Source organism: Planococcus citri, chromosome 2 (genome assembly GCF_950023065.1).
Source record: "Planococcus citri chromosome 2, ihPlaCitr1.1, whole genome shotgun sequence".
In the NCBI taxonomy this organism is placed as follows: domain Eukaryota; kingdom Metazoa; phylum Arthropoda; class Insecta; order Hemiptera; family Pseudococcidae; genus Planococcus; species Planococcus citri.
In genome coordinates this window covers 76,317,121-76,331,175 of record NC_088678.1, presented here as the reverse complement: position 1 = coordinate 76,331,175, position 14,055 = coordinate 76,317,121, and the positions used below count along the sequence as shown (strand labels likewise).

Sequence of the window (14,055 nt, the reverse complement as noted above, 5' to 3'; positions counted from 1 at the left end):
ATTGAACGTGACTCCTATCGAAGACCATACCGTCGGTGACCTATAAAAAACCTCCTATGTGAAAAAATCAAAATTTTTCACTAGAGCTAAAAAACGTTCTACGTCTGTTTGCATTTCGGGAAAATGGATTATTTTAAAACACTTTCTTTATTTTTATCTGCGGAATGCTTTAAAATTGAATTTGGGTTGAAATCTTTATAATTCCCTTCAATAAACTTCAAAAACAGAAAAATGAACACATAGGAGATATTTTTTTTTTTTTTTTGAAACACATTGTATTATTCTAGCAATTCAAATTACGATTTTATGAACCATTAAACCACATATTCGATCATAATTCGTAATATCAACAACGTAGATCTATAATCAACACATTGGACCTGACTATTTCAACACGTGAGTGCACATAGGAGGGCACATAGGAGGTTTTTTTTTATTGCACATAGGTGGTTTTTTTATTGCACATAGGAGGTTTTCTGTTTTTTTATTGCACATAGGAGCTTTTTTAGACCACATTTTCGGCATGTTGCACATAGGAGATTTTAAGAACTCGCTCTACTAGGAATATTCCGTACTAAACACATAGGAGGTAATTTCAGACGATGCGCCTTGAAAATACGAATCCAGAGAGCCAATAACCGTTTTTTCGAAAAAGTTGACACATAGGAGGTTTTTTACAGGTCACCGACGATACGACAAACGCGTAAAAGATGTACTCGACGTAGTAAGTGTTGAATAGTATCATGGCATCTCCGCAAGATTTTTCCTCATCGAATAAATTTTTTCTCCTTGAAACAAAGAAAAAACACGATTTTACAGAAATCGTTGAAGAATAAAATTTTTACGATAAATTACCCATGTTGAAAATTAAAGTTGGAAACGTGATTCAAAATTTCCGTGGTGTCTTTGATTTTGAAGATTTCGAATTTTCAAATTGTGTCTGTCTTTTTAATTTTGCAGATATGCAATTTTTTTTGTTCGTTCACTCAAATACTATGTATGAGAAGAGCCACTTAAATGATCCAAACATTTTCTCATTTTTGGCGAATTTTTCAAAATTGGTGAATTTTCGCCCAAAAATGGTGTAATTTCTGTTCTGGGGCTTAATAACAGATTTTTGAATTTTCCACCTTTCAAAAAAAAAGAAATCTATGAATAGGTTCAAACTGAAATTCTGTACCTGTAAACTCAGATTTACTATTCGGGATATTAAAAATATCCAAAGAGCATTTTTCGAACGTTCGTTCGCGAATGGTGAATTTTTCATTTTTTAAAAAACTACCAAACGAGAAAATTTTGAATTTGGACCAGCCCGAACTGATTTTGAAAATATGTGCTCAAGTCAGTCAATAGGGTCACAAAGTACGGTCACTTCAAGTTCATATAGGCTGAATTTCATTTTTATACTACTTAAGTTATATATGACATTTTTTTGAAAACTGGAAAACCTGAAGATCTGCACAATGCTCCATGATAGCTCAAAACCACGACTGATCTACTCTAGTGATCGAGAATAGGATGTGAACCAAGTTTCAACCTTTGACGTCAATTTGATCGAATTTTATTTTTTTCCATAATTATGAAATTGGCCAAATTTAAAATTTTAAAAATTCGCTGAAAATTGATAAATGAATTTCAGTTTCTGAAATTTGTGTTGATGATGTATTTCAGGATCCTCTTTAAAATTTCCGTTGGTTAACTTTGACATTTTTGTGCTAACTGGGAGATTACCTCTTCGTAAGGATTTGAATCAAAAAAATGAATGACCTCGTTGAAGGGGCACCGAGTATTGGTTTTCAAAAATCAAGTGAATATTCGATTTCACCAGGGAACCTCTTGGACATTTTTTGATATTTTTTTTCACTAAGGCCATTCAAGCTATGAAAAATGAGCCGGTTCATTTTTCACTTCTGTATGTATACAATGCCTAATAAAATTGATAACAGTGAGGGAAGGGGCACTTTTTCGGGACCCACGTTTTTCGAAAAAATTCTGCAAATACCCTTTCAAAGCACATGTCAAAAGTGGCCTTAAAAACACAATTTGTAGTGAGAGACTCCCAAAGTTATGACTGTCCAATCACACAATTTGAGATTCTTGGGTATTATTGGGGGGGGGGGATTGGGCCAAAATCTCACCTTTTCTCTATCAAACTGAGAGTAACTAGCCCTTGAAAAATTTGTAGTTTGAAAAATAAACAACCCAATCACACGTTTTGGGATTTTGATTTATTTATTTTTGATAAAAATTGAGCCTCAAGAACACCATCATCCGCACTTCTTTCAAAATTGGGTGTCTACATGCGATTTCAATTCGAATGTGACCAAAAATGTATTTTTTTAGAATAGTAGTCGTTTGAATTTTTCTGCCAATCTGGATGCAATTTTTTGAACATTGAAAAAAATTAAAATCCTCATATAAGATTTTTTAATTTTTTCGTTTCAGCATTAGAAATATAATTGGAGGAGGAGGGGACAAAAGAACAGAACTTCCCAACTGGACACCAGTTGACTAATAAGATTTCTCGAGTTGATTATTTGGGGGGGTGGGGGAGGAAGGATACCGATTCTGTGGAGTAAAACGATGAATTTTTAAAGCGAAATAAGCGGTAAAAATGTAATTTTTTGGGTTTAAAAATTCTTACTTTTTCCACTTTTACAAATTTCTATTTGTCCTTTTCGAATTTTGGGAAGCCTTAATGATATAAGTATCTGCTTTTTTTTTAAATTAGAAATTTCAATTTTCAAAAAGAAAGAATAAAACAGGCTCGATGAATACGAGGGCTAAAATTTTCGAAAATTTGTATTTTGAGGAGTGAAAAAACAATGATTGAGGTAATGTTTTTTAAGCGAGAAAATTTTTTGGCAGGAATTACTTTTTTCAGAAATTTTTGGGGCAAGAGCTTCCAAAAATTTGTGTTGTGAGAAAAAAAATGTTTTTTGTAATAGAAGTTTATATTGAATTACGTATTTTTTATGAATGTTCAGAAAGTTCAATTTTGAAAAAGAGAAAGTTTTCGAAAATTTTCTCTATCGAAAAAAAAATTATTCATTATTTTTTTTTATAAGAATGGATCAAATGTCAATTTTTCTTCCTTTGACATTTTCAAAAGTTGAAACAGCTGATATGTTCTTGATGCAGAAATTCGGAATTAGTCAACTATTTAGACTAGATCAAAGCGAGGGTAAAAGCTTTCAAAAATGGGTGAATCAAGATCCAAAAAAAAAAATTGTCTGTTTGCCAATTTGTCGAATATAAATCTAGCAATCTTGACTGGTTCGAGATAAAATTTTCCAATTTAGGTGAATTGACATTTTTCAACTATAATTTTAATATAGTTCATCAGATCTAGTTCTGTAATTTATAAGAAATCACAATTTTTCCAACTCAAAAAAAATAGATTCGCCTTAGCATAAATTTTTCAATCCGGTTCATTACATTTTTACCAATTTTTTTTCCCAAGAAATTGTATTTTATTATTTACACGAAATTAATATCATAGGTAATTATCAAATCAACTGCAGGATCAACATCTTGTAATAAGTCAATGGAGGGGGAGGAGGGTCACATGTCTCAACTAATAATTCATCGAAAATGAACCATATGCATTTTAATTCAAGCAGTTACCTACTCTAATTTACTCAAAATGAGCAATTTATTAGACTTTTTAATGTAAAATACGAATTTCAGCTATTCTAGGGGTCAACCTGGTTTTCCAGGGAGGGAGCTAATATCGTCATGAGAGTTTATATTACTCAAAAAGAGACTTTTTAGAGGTGTTAGAACTTGAAATCATTTTTGAATTTTAAAAATTTTTCTTCGAAATTGGAATTTTTTCAAATTTTTGAAAATTGAAAGGACCACCTCAGTCTGAGTATTTCAAAAATGGAAGAAATAAAAAATAGGAAATTATTTTCTCTCCAGAGGTCACCACATTGAGGGTTTAATGAATGGTTAGATATTCTGTGGCCGGACACTCGCTTCAACATTAATATCACAATATGAAAGTTTTTATATTATGTAGGTATGTACTTACGAATACATGATGAAATTGCTGTTTTACTCGTTTAATTACACCAACTTAAGTAGTAAGCACTCTCCCGAACGTTGGTCCAAAACACGTGTTATTGGTGAATACGAATAATCGAACGCAAAGCACAATGTGACAGATTTCGAATAAACATCCTAACACGGTAAGTACTCATCAATATCTATTCGTAAAATTCGAATTCTCAAATGATTTTAATAATAATAAAATCAAAAATTAATTCGGAGTTGCGTAATCTTATATATACATAGGTACCTACATATGTATTTGAGTGTGTAGATACATACTATGTATCTTCATTCATTCATCTATTCGTATTTCGTATGCAAAGTAGGCGTATTAAAATTATTATGCATCTGATTTTGGCGCATCTATGTGCATAATATTATGAAAATGCTTCCTATCGAGTATAGGTACAGGTACATACCTAAACCGTTATATGCAGCTAAACTCTGTCTAAGATACATGACGTCACTTACGCATGCAGTTTCGACATCCGAAGTGTACTCGGATGTACTAATTTGCGTCAAGATGTGCATTATTGACTATCTCTTCTTCTTTGACCGATCAACAATCAACTGTGAGTGATGACGTCTATAGTGGCTTTTTTATGTTGGACAATTTTCGTCATTCTCTCAGTCTCTCTCCAGTGAAAGCGGGATGCCTCTGATGCAGCCAATTGCTTATTTGACTTTATAATGTGTAAGTTTTTCGGATATCACTATTAAAAAACTTGTGTTTTTTGTAATTTTTTTGGGGTTATTCGAGTGGTATATTTTAATTTGTTAAGACCTTGATATTGATGTGAAAGTTCATGTACGAGTAATTTGCGTTAAAGTGTTACGGTTTGCGTTTATTCTGTCCTCGAGTTGCGACCCTTTAAGAGAAAACGCTGAGGAATCTTCGAAATTTTGTGGTATGTACATAAGACTAGTTAATAGGTAGCCTACTTCAAGTTGGTGAATATTTTTAGAACTATGAAAATATTGCGTTGAATTGAGCCAACAACATTTTACTAAAAAAATACGCAAAAAAGTTACTCATGGGAGTGTTCTTTGACTACATAATTTCATCTTACGAAAGTGAGACGTAGATTTTTTATGCTCGTGTGATTTGTTAATTTTCTTTCTTTTTTTTTGTCAACTAATAAAAAGTAGATTTTTGGCATGTTTTTCTCGAATTTCAAGGGAACCTGTGTTCTCAAGACGGCGCATTTAATTTTTATATTATTTCAATTCTGTTATGCCTATTTCTTTGCAATTTTTTTCGTTTTCAAAATTGCATTTTTTTTTGTATTTGGCAGCATTTGGGTTGTTTTTATATTGTCGGATATTTCTTTGTAAGTGTCCTAATCTGACTGTATACTGATTTTATTTAGGTCATTTTGCTTTTTTAAAACCTCGACATGGAAAAAATTTTCTGCTTGGGTATTTGAAAGTTTTAGTAAGTATAATCAATTTATCATTTAGGCACTTTTTGATATTTTCAGGTTTGTGACTTGACTGATCTTGAGAATAATTTTCTACATTTTGTGTTTTTATTTTTATATTTATTTTTGTGTTCTTGTTTTGTGCATTGGGTTGAATTTTGGTGTTCTCATTGTCAGATTGGTAAATATCAGGGACTCCTCGGGAGGTTAAGGTGAGAATAAATACCTAATTGGTTATGATGAGAAATACTCACTAAGCAGTATTTCTTGCATCAATTTAAAACACACTTACCCGCTGCTAGCTCAGCCTTTGAGTACCAGTATTTGCCTACCTAAACATTTTTGATCGATATAGGTAATAGAAATGTTCATATTATATTCAAAAGTACCTTGGATGTGTGACTTGATTAAAATTAGCCATTATTCAGTTCATAAGTTTTATTCAAGTATCACTTCATTACATATGAATAGAGGTACTCCGCGAATTGTCTATTTTGACACTCGATCGTACTTGGGTCTCACGATCAGCTAAAACGAAGACCGGTTTTTGCTAAACCGAAGGTGGCTTACTGCTAAACAGTTGGATAAAAGTGTCGTGAAACTGTCCACTCATTGTATAATAAACTATAAAATTACACGATGTGCAGATCAAAACTATAGCGTTGAATATTTCAAAAAAATATGAGTAACATTCCACACTAAACTTCGGACCAAAGATTACAATCAATATACAAGCTATTGCTGTTGGCATTTCAGGTATAAAGAATAAAGCTAATATTACTAATAACATTCTTGTTGTACGATCTGTCAATAGATTCTTTCTTGTGTTTGTTGTATTACTTTCGTGCGATCTGATTGTTAATTTCTTGCGACGGATTTTCGCTCGTTGTAGAGCCACGATACATCTGGGGGAAAATAGTACAAATATTAGGATTGAAAAACTCTCCCCCGTTCGATATTAGTACTCCCGAGAGAATTCTATCATGTGAGACTCTCCGATTTGAACAAAATACATACCTCATTTTTTCCAAAAATAGGTACTAAAAAAATGGTGAAAAATCCATCTTTTTTCAAAATATGCCCAAAATCCTGGTTTTTTGCTAAAAATTGAAAAAATTGTGGTTTATTTCAATAATTCCAAAAAAATTCATTTTTCCAAAAAAAATCTCCAAAGCCGCATTTTTTTGACCAAAATTGCCAAAAATTGTCTGAAACAGAAAAAAGTATAGTGTTTTCAACATTTTGATAAAAGTTGTCTTTTTTTGCGAAAAATTCCAAAAAGTCGCACTTTTTTCTGGAGATTATAGTCCGGCATATGACAATAGGAGTAATTGCACCCCCCCACCGATCCTCCGGGACAACATTTTTTTAAAGAGGACATCCTAAGGAACATTTTAAAGCAAAGTTGCCAAAAAAAAAGTTGGCCTTACTTACAAAATGGCGGCCATTTTGATTGACAGGTCAGCCGAAATCGCAGATTTTGCGTTTTAACATAGGACTTGCACAAACTTTTTCAAACTTTACAAAAGTTGATCGAAAGATCATGCAAAAATTTATCACCTGTCAAAATTTCAAGTGCTAAAGTGCGTTTTTCGATTTTTGGTGAATTTTTGAAAATCGAATTTAGGCCAAAAATGAGGGAAAAAATCAAAATTTTACCAAATTGACCAAGAAAGCTGAAATTTGGGATATTCCCTATTTTCGACATGCCAAATCGACTGGAAACGGTTTCAACCCGTTTTGAGCAGTTCTGGAGCCTCCAGCAGATTTTTGAAACTCGAAATTCCCACAAAATTCCATCAAATTGGAGTTGTAAAGCTAAACTTCATTCTAAAAACTAATTTCAATACGCTACGAAGTACTGCAGGTGAATTTAAAGTCGTTTTGGAGGCTCCAGCGACTTTTTGAAAATTCCTGAAACCTCCATCAGATTTTTGAATCTTTTAAATTTTCACAAAATTTCATCAAATGGAGATGGAAAGCTGAAATTTACTCTACACTACAATTTTAACACCCCCGGAAGACGACTTTATGTGGGTTCAAGTAATTTTAGGGCCACCAGCGACTTTTTTTGAAAATTACTGGAGCCTCTAGCAGATTTTTGGAACTTTAAATTTTCACAAAATTTCATCAATTAATGGAGATGGAAAGCTGAAATTTATTCCACACTCCAATTTTAACACCCTCTGAAGACGATTTCAGGTGGGTTCAAGTCATTTTAGGGCCTCCAGCGACTTTTTTGAAAATTACTGGAGCCTCCAGTAGATTTTTGAAACTTGAAATTTCCCCAACATTAATTTATCAAATGGAGTTTGCAAGCTGAAATTTACTTCGAAGACTACATGGTGGTTTCAAATGGTTTTGAAGCTTCCAGCTACTTTTAAAAAATTTCAATTTTCCAAAAAAACGTCATGCAACCTTTCAAAAAGTTGCTGGAGGCTCCAAAAAGACTTGAAATTCACCAGCAGTCAACTTCGTAGCGTATTGAATGAATTTCGACTCTCCATCTTGGTTTGATAACATTTTGGGGAAATTTCAAGTTTCAAAAATCTACTGGAGGCTCCAGTAATTTTCGTTGAAGGCTCTAAAATGACTTGAAATCCACCAGAAGTCGTTTTCAGAGGGTGTTGAAATTGGAGTGTAGAGTAAATGTCAGCTTTCCATCTCTATTTGATGAAATTTTGTGAAAATTTAAAGTTTCAAAAATCTGCTGGAGGCTTCAGGAATTTTCAAAAAGTCGCTGGAGGCTCCAAAACAACTTGAAATTCACCTGCAGTACTTCGTAGCGTATTGAAACTAGTTTTTAGAAAGAATTTTAGCTTTACAACTCCAATTTGATGGAATTTTGTGGGAATTTCGAGTTTCAAAAATCTGCTGGAGGCTCCAGAACTGCTCAAAACGGGTTGAAACCGTTTCCAATCGATTTGGCATGTCGAAAATAGGGAATATCCCAAATTTCAGCTTTCTTGGTCAATTTGGTAAAATTTTTGATTTTTTCCCCTCATTTTTGGCCTAAATTCGATTTTCAAAAATTCACCAAAAATCGAAAAACGCACTTTAGCACTTGAAATTTGGACAGGTGATAAATTTTTGCATGATCTTTCGATCTACCTTTGTAAAGTTTGAAAAAGTTTGTGCAAGTCCTATGTTAAAACGCAAAATCTGCGATTTCGGCTGACCTGTCAATCAAAATGGCCGCCATTTTGTAAGTAAGGCCAACTTTTTTTTTGGCAACTTTGCTTTAAAATGTTCCTTAGGATGTCCCCTTTAAGAAAAATGTTGTCCCGGAGGATCGGCGGGGGGGGGGTGCAATTGCTCCTAATGTCATATGCCGCACTATTAGTGCTAATACTTTATCGTAGAAATATACTTAGCGTAAGTATCTAAAGATGTCCTTTTTTGCTAAAATTGTCTAAATTTTCGCTTTTTGCCAGAAAATGCGCAAAATTCTCTCTTTATCCCCAAATTACCCAAAAATCATTATTTTTTAAATCAAAAAGTTGTAAATCAACTTTTTTGGCGAAAAATTCCGAAAAAGTATCATTTTATGGGTACCTACCAATACTCCCTCATAATACGTTAAAAAGTAAAAACTGCTCGAATTCGTTGTTGTCTTTCTGTACCAATTTCATCAAAAAGTTCAAAAATCGCCATTATAACAGTTTTTTTAAATTTTTTAAACGTTCATAAATACGCCAAAAACTCAAAAAACGAACTTGAGGCGTACCGTGGTTTCATTCAAATCGTAAAGTGTCAGTTCGAGAGGTTCCCTCGGTGCGTATTTTAGTACTCACTTATAACTGTACACAGACACAAGAACCATTGGTATTATTTTCACGAAGACTGCAGCAGCCAACGCTGACAATATTGATATTGCTCGGCTGGATTTAGCCGGTTGTAACAGGAAAACTTTGGTTGGAATACCGATAGTCCGATTCCAGGTTATATATCCGTCGCTATCGAGTAACCTATCAAATGCTTGAACTTCAAGGGAAAAATAACCTGGTATTATCCCCAAGGAACACGTTACATATCCCACAGCTATGAAAATCTTGGTGGTTTTCAAATTACACCATTGGCGTTCCTTCAAAGGATGTACGATGGCTATGTATCGCCAAACTGCCAACATGATAGCTAGCCAGATTGATATTGCGTGGAATGTTGATGAGACGAGATACGAATACATGCCTATGGTTTCCCATTCGTATATCCTGTGCTCCTTAACAGAGTACATCTTTCGTCTTATAGTCTCGTTAGCCCAGCGTGGCATGTAGGTAATTAGGGAGGCTAAATCGACGATAGCTAAATGAGCGAAAATCAGGTTGTTGGGCGAAATCATGGATTTCCTCGTGAATACGATGATGTTTAATGTATTCAGCGTTGATCCTATTATAGTGACGGTAAAAAACAAGGAAGGGTTGATATACTCGGCGTAAGCAGCGTAAAATGATAACAGGCCGAGGCCGCACATTAGGTCCCCATTCATTAAGATTTTTTTCCTTGAAAGAGAGAAAAAAATGGATTAGTAGCTGATAAAAAATTGTAGGGAAAATTACAACAATCTCATTTTAAGGATTTACTCTTTATGTGACCTATTCTGTTGGGTCACGTGAAACGTTGACGAATTGACTCAGGGACTGGTCTCAAAAGTTAGTATACAAACCTCTATTTTAAAAGCACTTGGTCTGCCAATCCGCAGCTGCTGCTTATTAAAGTTAAGTCAAAGCTCCAAAGTTCAGAATTATTCTGAACTTTCAGTCAAGAAAACTGATGACTCAAATTGGTACCCAATTATAGCATTTTTCGCGCTGAATCCGAATATGTAGTTCTGCCGACCCTAAAGTGCGGCCAAAGCCACGCCACACTGGTTCAAAGGGGGAGTAAATTTGGCAAGTTTCAGGTAGGTGCCAGCCCCTCCCCCCAATTACGCTTCAATGTGAAAAATATTGTCATAATTGAATTCTATGGCCCAAAAAACATACATTTTGATGTATCACAAGGCTATATTTGGTGAATTTATTGATACTCCCCTCATGCCCCATCCCCCAAAATGAAAATTTTGAAAAATTACGGCGTCTAAAAATCATCTCAGCCCTAGAGCATTCCGTTAAACCGCTTGAAAATAATTTTTAACTCAATTTTATAACTTTTTATAAAGATTTCGCCCAAAAACATAAAAGCATGAAATTATTGAAATTTGCCAAATTTACTCCCCCTCTGAACCTGTCTGGCGAGGCTTTGGCAGCACTTTAGGGTCGGCAGACCGACATACTCGGATTCAGCGTGAAAAATGCTATAATTGGGCACCAAATTTGAGCCATCAGTTTTCTCTGCCAAAAGTTCAGAAAAATCATGAACTTTTGAGCTTTCACTGAGCTTTAAAGCAGCAGCTGCGGGTCGGGAGACCGAGTAATGTGAAAATTATTGCCATAATTGAATTCTGCGGCCCAAAAAACATATATTTTGATGTATCACAAGGCCATATTTAGTGAACTCATCTACACCCCCCTTATGCCCCCCCTATGAAAATTTTGAAACATTTTGGCGCCTAAAAATCATCTTACCCATAGAGCATTTCGTTAAACTGCTTGAAAATAATTTTTAAACCTATTTTATAGCTTTTTATGCAAATTTAACCCCAAAAGATGAAATTTGCGAAATTTGACCCCCCTTTGAACCAGTCTGGCGGGGCTTTGGCAGCACTTTAGGAGTCGGCAGACCTACATATTCGGATTCAGCGCGAAAAAATCTATAATTTGGCACCAATTTGAGCCATCAGTTTTCTCGGCTGAAAGTTCAAAAAAATTGTGCGCGATCTGAACGGCCTGGATTAAAACTAACTCTTATTAAAAATGCCCTGATTGGTTGTTTTATATCTGGTTTGAATCTCACGCGTCCGCGAGATTCGAATCAGCAAATCAGATGCTTGTGGTGAAATTAGTTTTAATCCAGGCCGCTAGGAGGATAAAACACCATTTTTCGATGGAGCTGCCAGTATTGTCAGTTGATAGTATTTGGCTGGAGGCATCAGAGCAGTTCGATTCGAAATCATCACCAATCAATTCAAAGGGGGGGGGGTGAAAACGGACTCATGATAGTGTTTTCATTTGTTGAGTAAGTAATCCCTAGAGAACATTTTAAATTCGAACTGGCTCAAAACGTTTCTGAAAATATGTGTCTGAAATCTGAATCCATGGAATTGGCCAGAATGATAGTAAATCTGAGTTGAAAGGTGTTGAACATTTTCACTCTACTGAAATAGTATAGATAATATTTTTTAAAAAGGGCTAATTTTGTGCTGGGGGGGGGGGGTCAACCGAAGCTAAGTACAAAAAAATGAAAGGAGTAATATTTAGTACTCAATATGATTTTTATTTTGAGTCGAAAAGTACCCATAAAAATTTCTAGTCCACAAGGAGTCCCTGGAAAGAAGATATGGCCTCGAAGAGGAGACATTTTTGAGAAAAAAAATCGTGATTTTTTTCGTTCCTGTGGCTTTTTAACCTGTTTTGGAAAAAATTAACTAATCCCAAACGAAAGTACCTAGATATTTGAGATTCTGCATCGATCTCGTATGCTCATGCTCTTGATGCCAAAATCAAAGATCGTTAAGGGTTCTACTGAGCGGTTGGAAATTCGAAAATCGCTCATTATTGGATACCATTTAATAATTCGTGTTTTGAAATTAAAATATTTCAAATTATAATTTCATCATGCTAAAATATTGAATGATATCATTCTTGAAACTGTGAAGGTATTTTGGAACGCAGTGGTGCAATTTTTTTTGTGACTATTGGCTATTTCAAAACTTGAGAAAAATAGCCCAAAACTCATGATTTTTTTTCTTTTCTTGAAGTTCACAATAATTATAAAAAAAATGGCATCATTTTTAGGAATGATACTCCTATATCTGTCAATATAGTTTGGCATGATTAATGTGAGATAATTGAAAATAAAACAGCACGAAGAATCCAGAAATCCGCTCGAGGCTCCAGATCGGTTCGAAACCTTCACCAATTAATGGGTGGGGTGGGGGTGGAGGTCAAAAATCTTAATAAAACAAAATTTCTCTCCCTATAGACAGTTTCGATAAAATTTGAATTTTTTTCAATTTTGAGCGAAATTTGAATTTTTGAAAATTTGCCAAAAATCGAAAAATGAAGTAAGTAATGCAAACATGAAAGAATTCAGTCTATCTATAACTCTTTGAAAAATCAGCTTCTTAAGCAGAGTAACTGTTTTGATACGTGATTTTTTTTTATTCGACACATACGTACTTACACACCAATTTGTACTGCTGAAATTTTGTTTATGGGGATTTCAGTCCGCGCTCTTCGCAAAAATTGCATTCTGGTTTAAATTCGAGACAGAAATTAATCTCTATAGTGGTTCTCTTGTTGAATGAACTCGAGTTAATACCATTTAAATGAAAATAGGTAGGTACTTACGAATACGTACATGATGAAAGTGAAGTGTAGGGCCTATTCGTTTAATATCACTTGGCAAAATTGGTCAACGTTCTTTTTTACGTGTCTGATTGATTAATCCGCGATTGGTTGAACACAAAACACAAATTCACCTATTATTTCTAATGAACATCTTAGCACAACAAATTGTCATGAATGTATAATCGTAAAATTAAAATTCTCTTACGAATTTATACCTACACACGCCAAAATGAAAAAATTCGTTATTCGTAGTTACGTCATTTTCGTATATTTTTTCTGTGTATACCTATCTATCTCCAATCATTCGTTTAGATATCTGTATGCAAAACAGGAGTAATGAAATTATGCACTCGATGATGTCACATCTCGTGTGCATAATTCGACAACAGCCAATACATAGCCGGCGATGACTGCATTAATTTGCTTCAAGATGTGAATCTTTACCTCTCTCTTCTCCTCCGCCCTATCAACTGTAAGTATAACGTCATGTATCTCTTACGTTGAACGGACTTTACCATTTTTTGTCCCGTGGTGAGCGGTATTTTTCCTGGCGATGGTGCCGAAGATGCATATTTGACTTAATAATTTGTGTAAGGTTTAGTGTTTCTCCATTGAACTTGTGTTTTTTTTTGTTTTTTTTTTTTGGCTTCTGGTTATCATTCGGAAAAAATATTATTTTTTTGGTTTATAGGTAGAAGACCTTGTAATTTTTGTATGAAGATTAACCTATCTCAATCGTTTTACCTACAATGTTGAGAATTCAAGCTCAGTAGACTTCCAAAAGTGGTCTTGGATTTCGAGTAGATCGATACAGAATCTCAAAATATATTTTCATTTGGAACTGGGCTATTTTCCCCAGAACTGGATGGGTAACAACAAGGGTGAAAATCACACAATTTTTTTTGGAAATGCCCTTTCTTTGAGGGTCAACATCTCCCTTCCAGGGGCACAGGTCATGTGTGTGTTTCTTCGTAAATAATTTTTTTTTGTAGTGGTCTACCGCATGACAATAGGAATGATTCCAACCCACATCATGGAACCTTGTAGAGGTGGCTAATTTGATTGACAGGTGAGCCGAAATCGCAGCTTTTGCGTTTCAATTTTTTGAACCGGACAGAGCTCGATCGAAA

At 34.4% G+C, this 14,055-nt stretch overlaps 1 protein-coding gene across 1 annotated transcript; it reads right to left on the bottom strand.

Moving 5' to 3' along the window:
- Nucleotides 1–5,897: 5,897 nt before the first annotated feature.
- LOC135837783 (G-protein coupled receptor dmsr-1-like) lies at nt 5,898–13,346 on the bottom strand. The gene is made up of 3 exons (XM_065353172.1): nt 12,936–13,346; nt 9,272–9,976; nt 5,898–6,382 (listed from the first exon to the last, which is right to left on the bottom strand). Coding segments are annotated over exons 1-3 (1,062 nt in total). The 5' UTR covers nt 12,938–13,346; the 3' UTR covers nt 5,898–6,027.
- Nucleotides 13,347–14,055: the final 709 nt, after the last annotated feature.

Excerpts from the sequence above, each read along its gene's own strand:
- LOC135837783 (XM_065353172.1), bottom strand. Across the intron at positions 6,383-9,271 it reads GTGTCTGTGTACAGTTATAA|ATGTATCGTGGCTCTACAAC; the intron begins GTGAGTACTAAA and ends ATTTTCCCCCAG.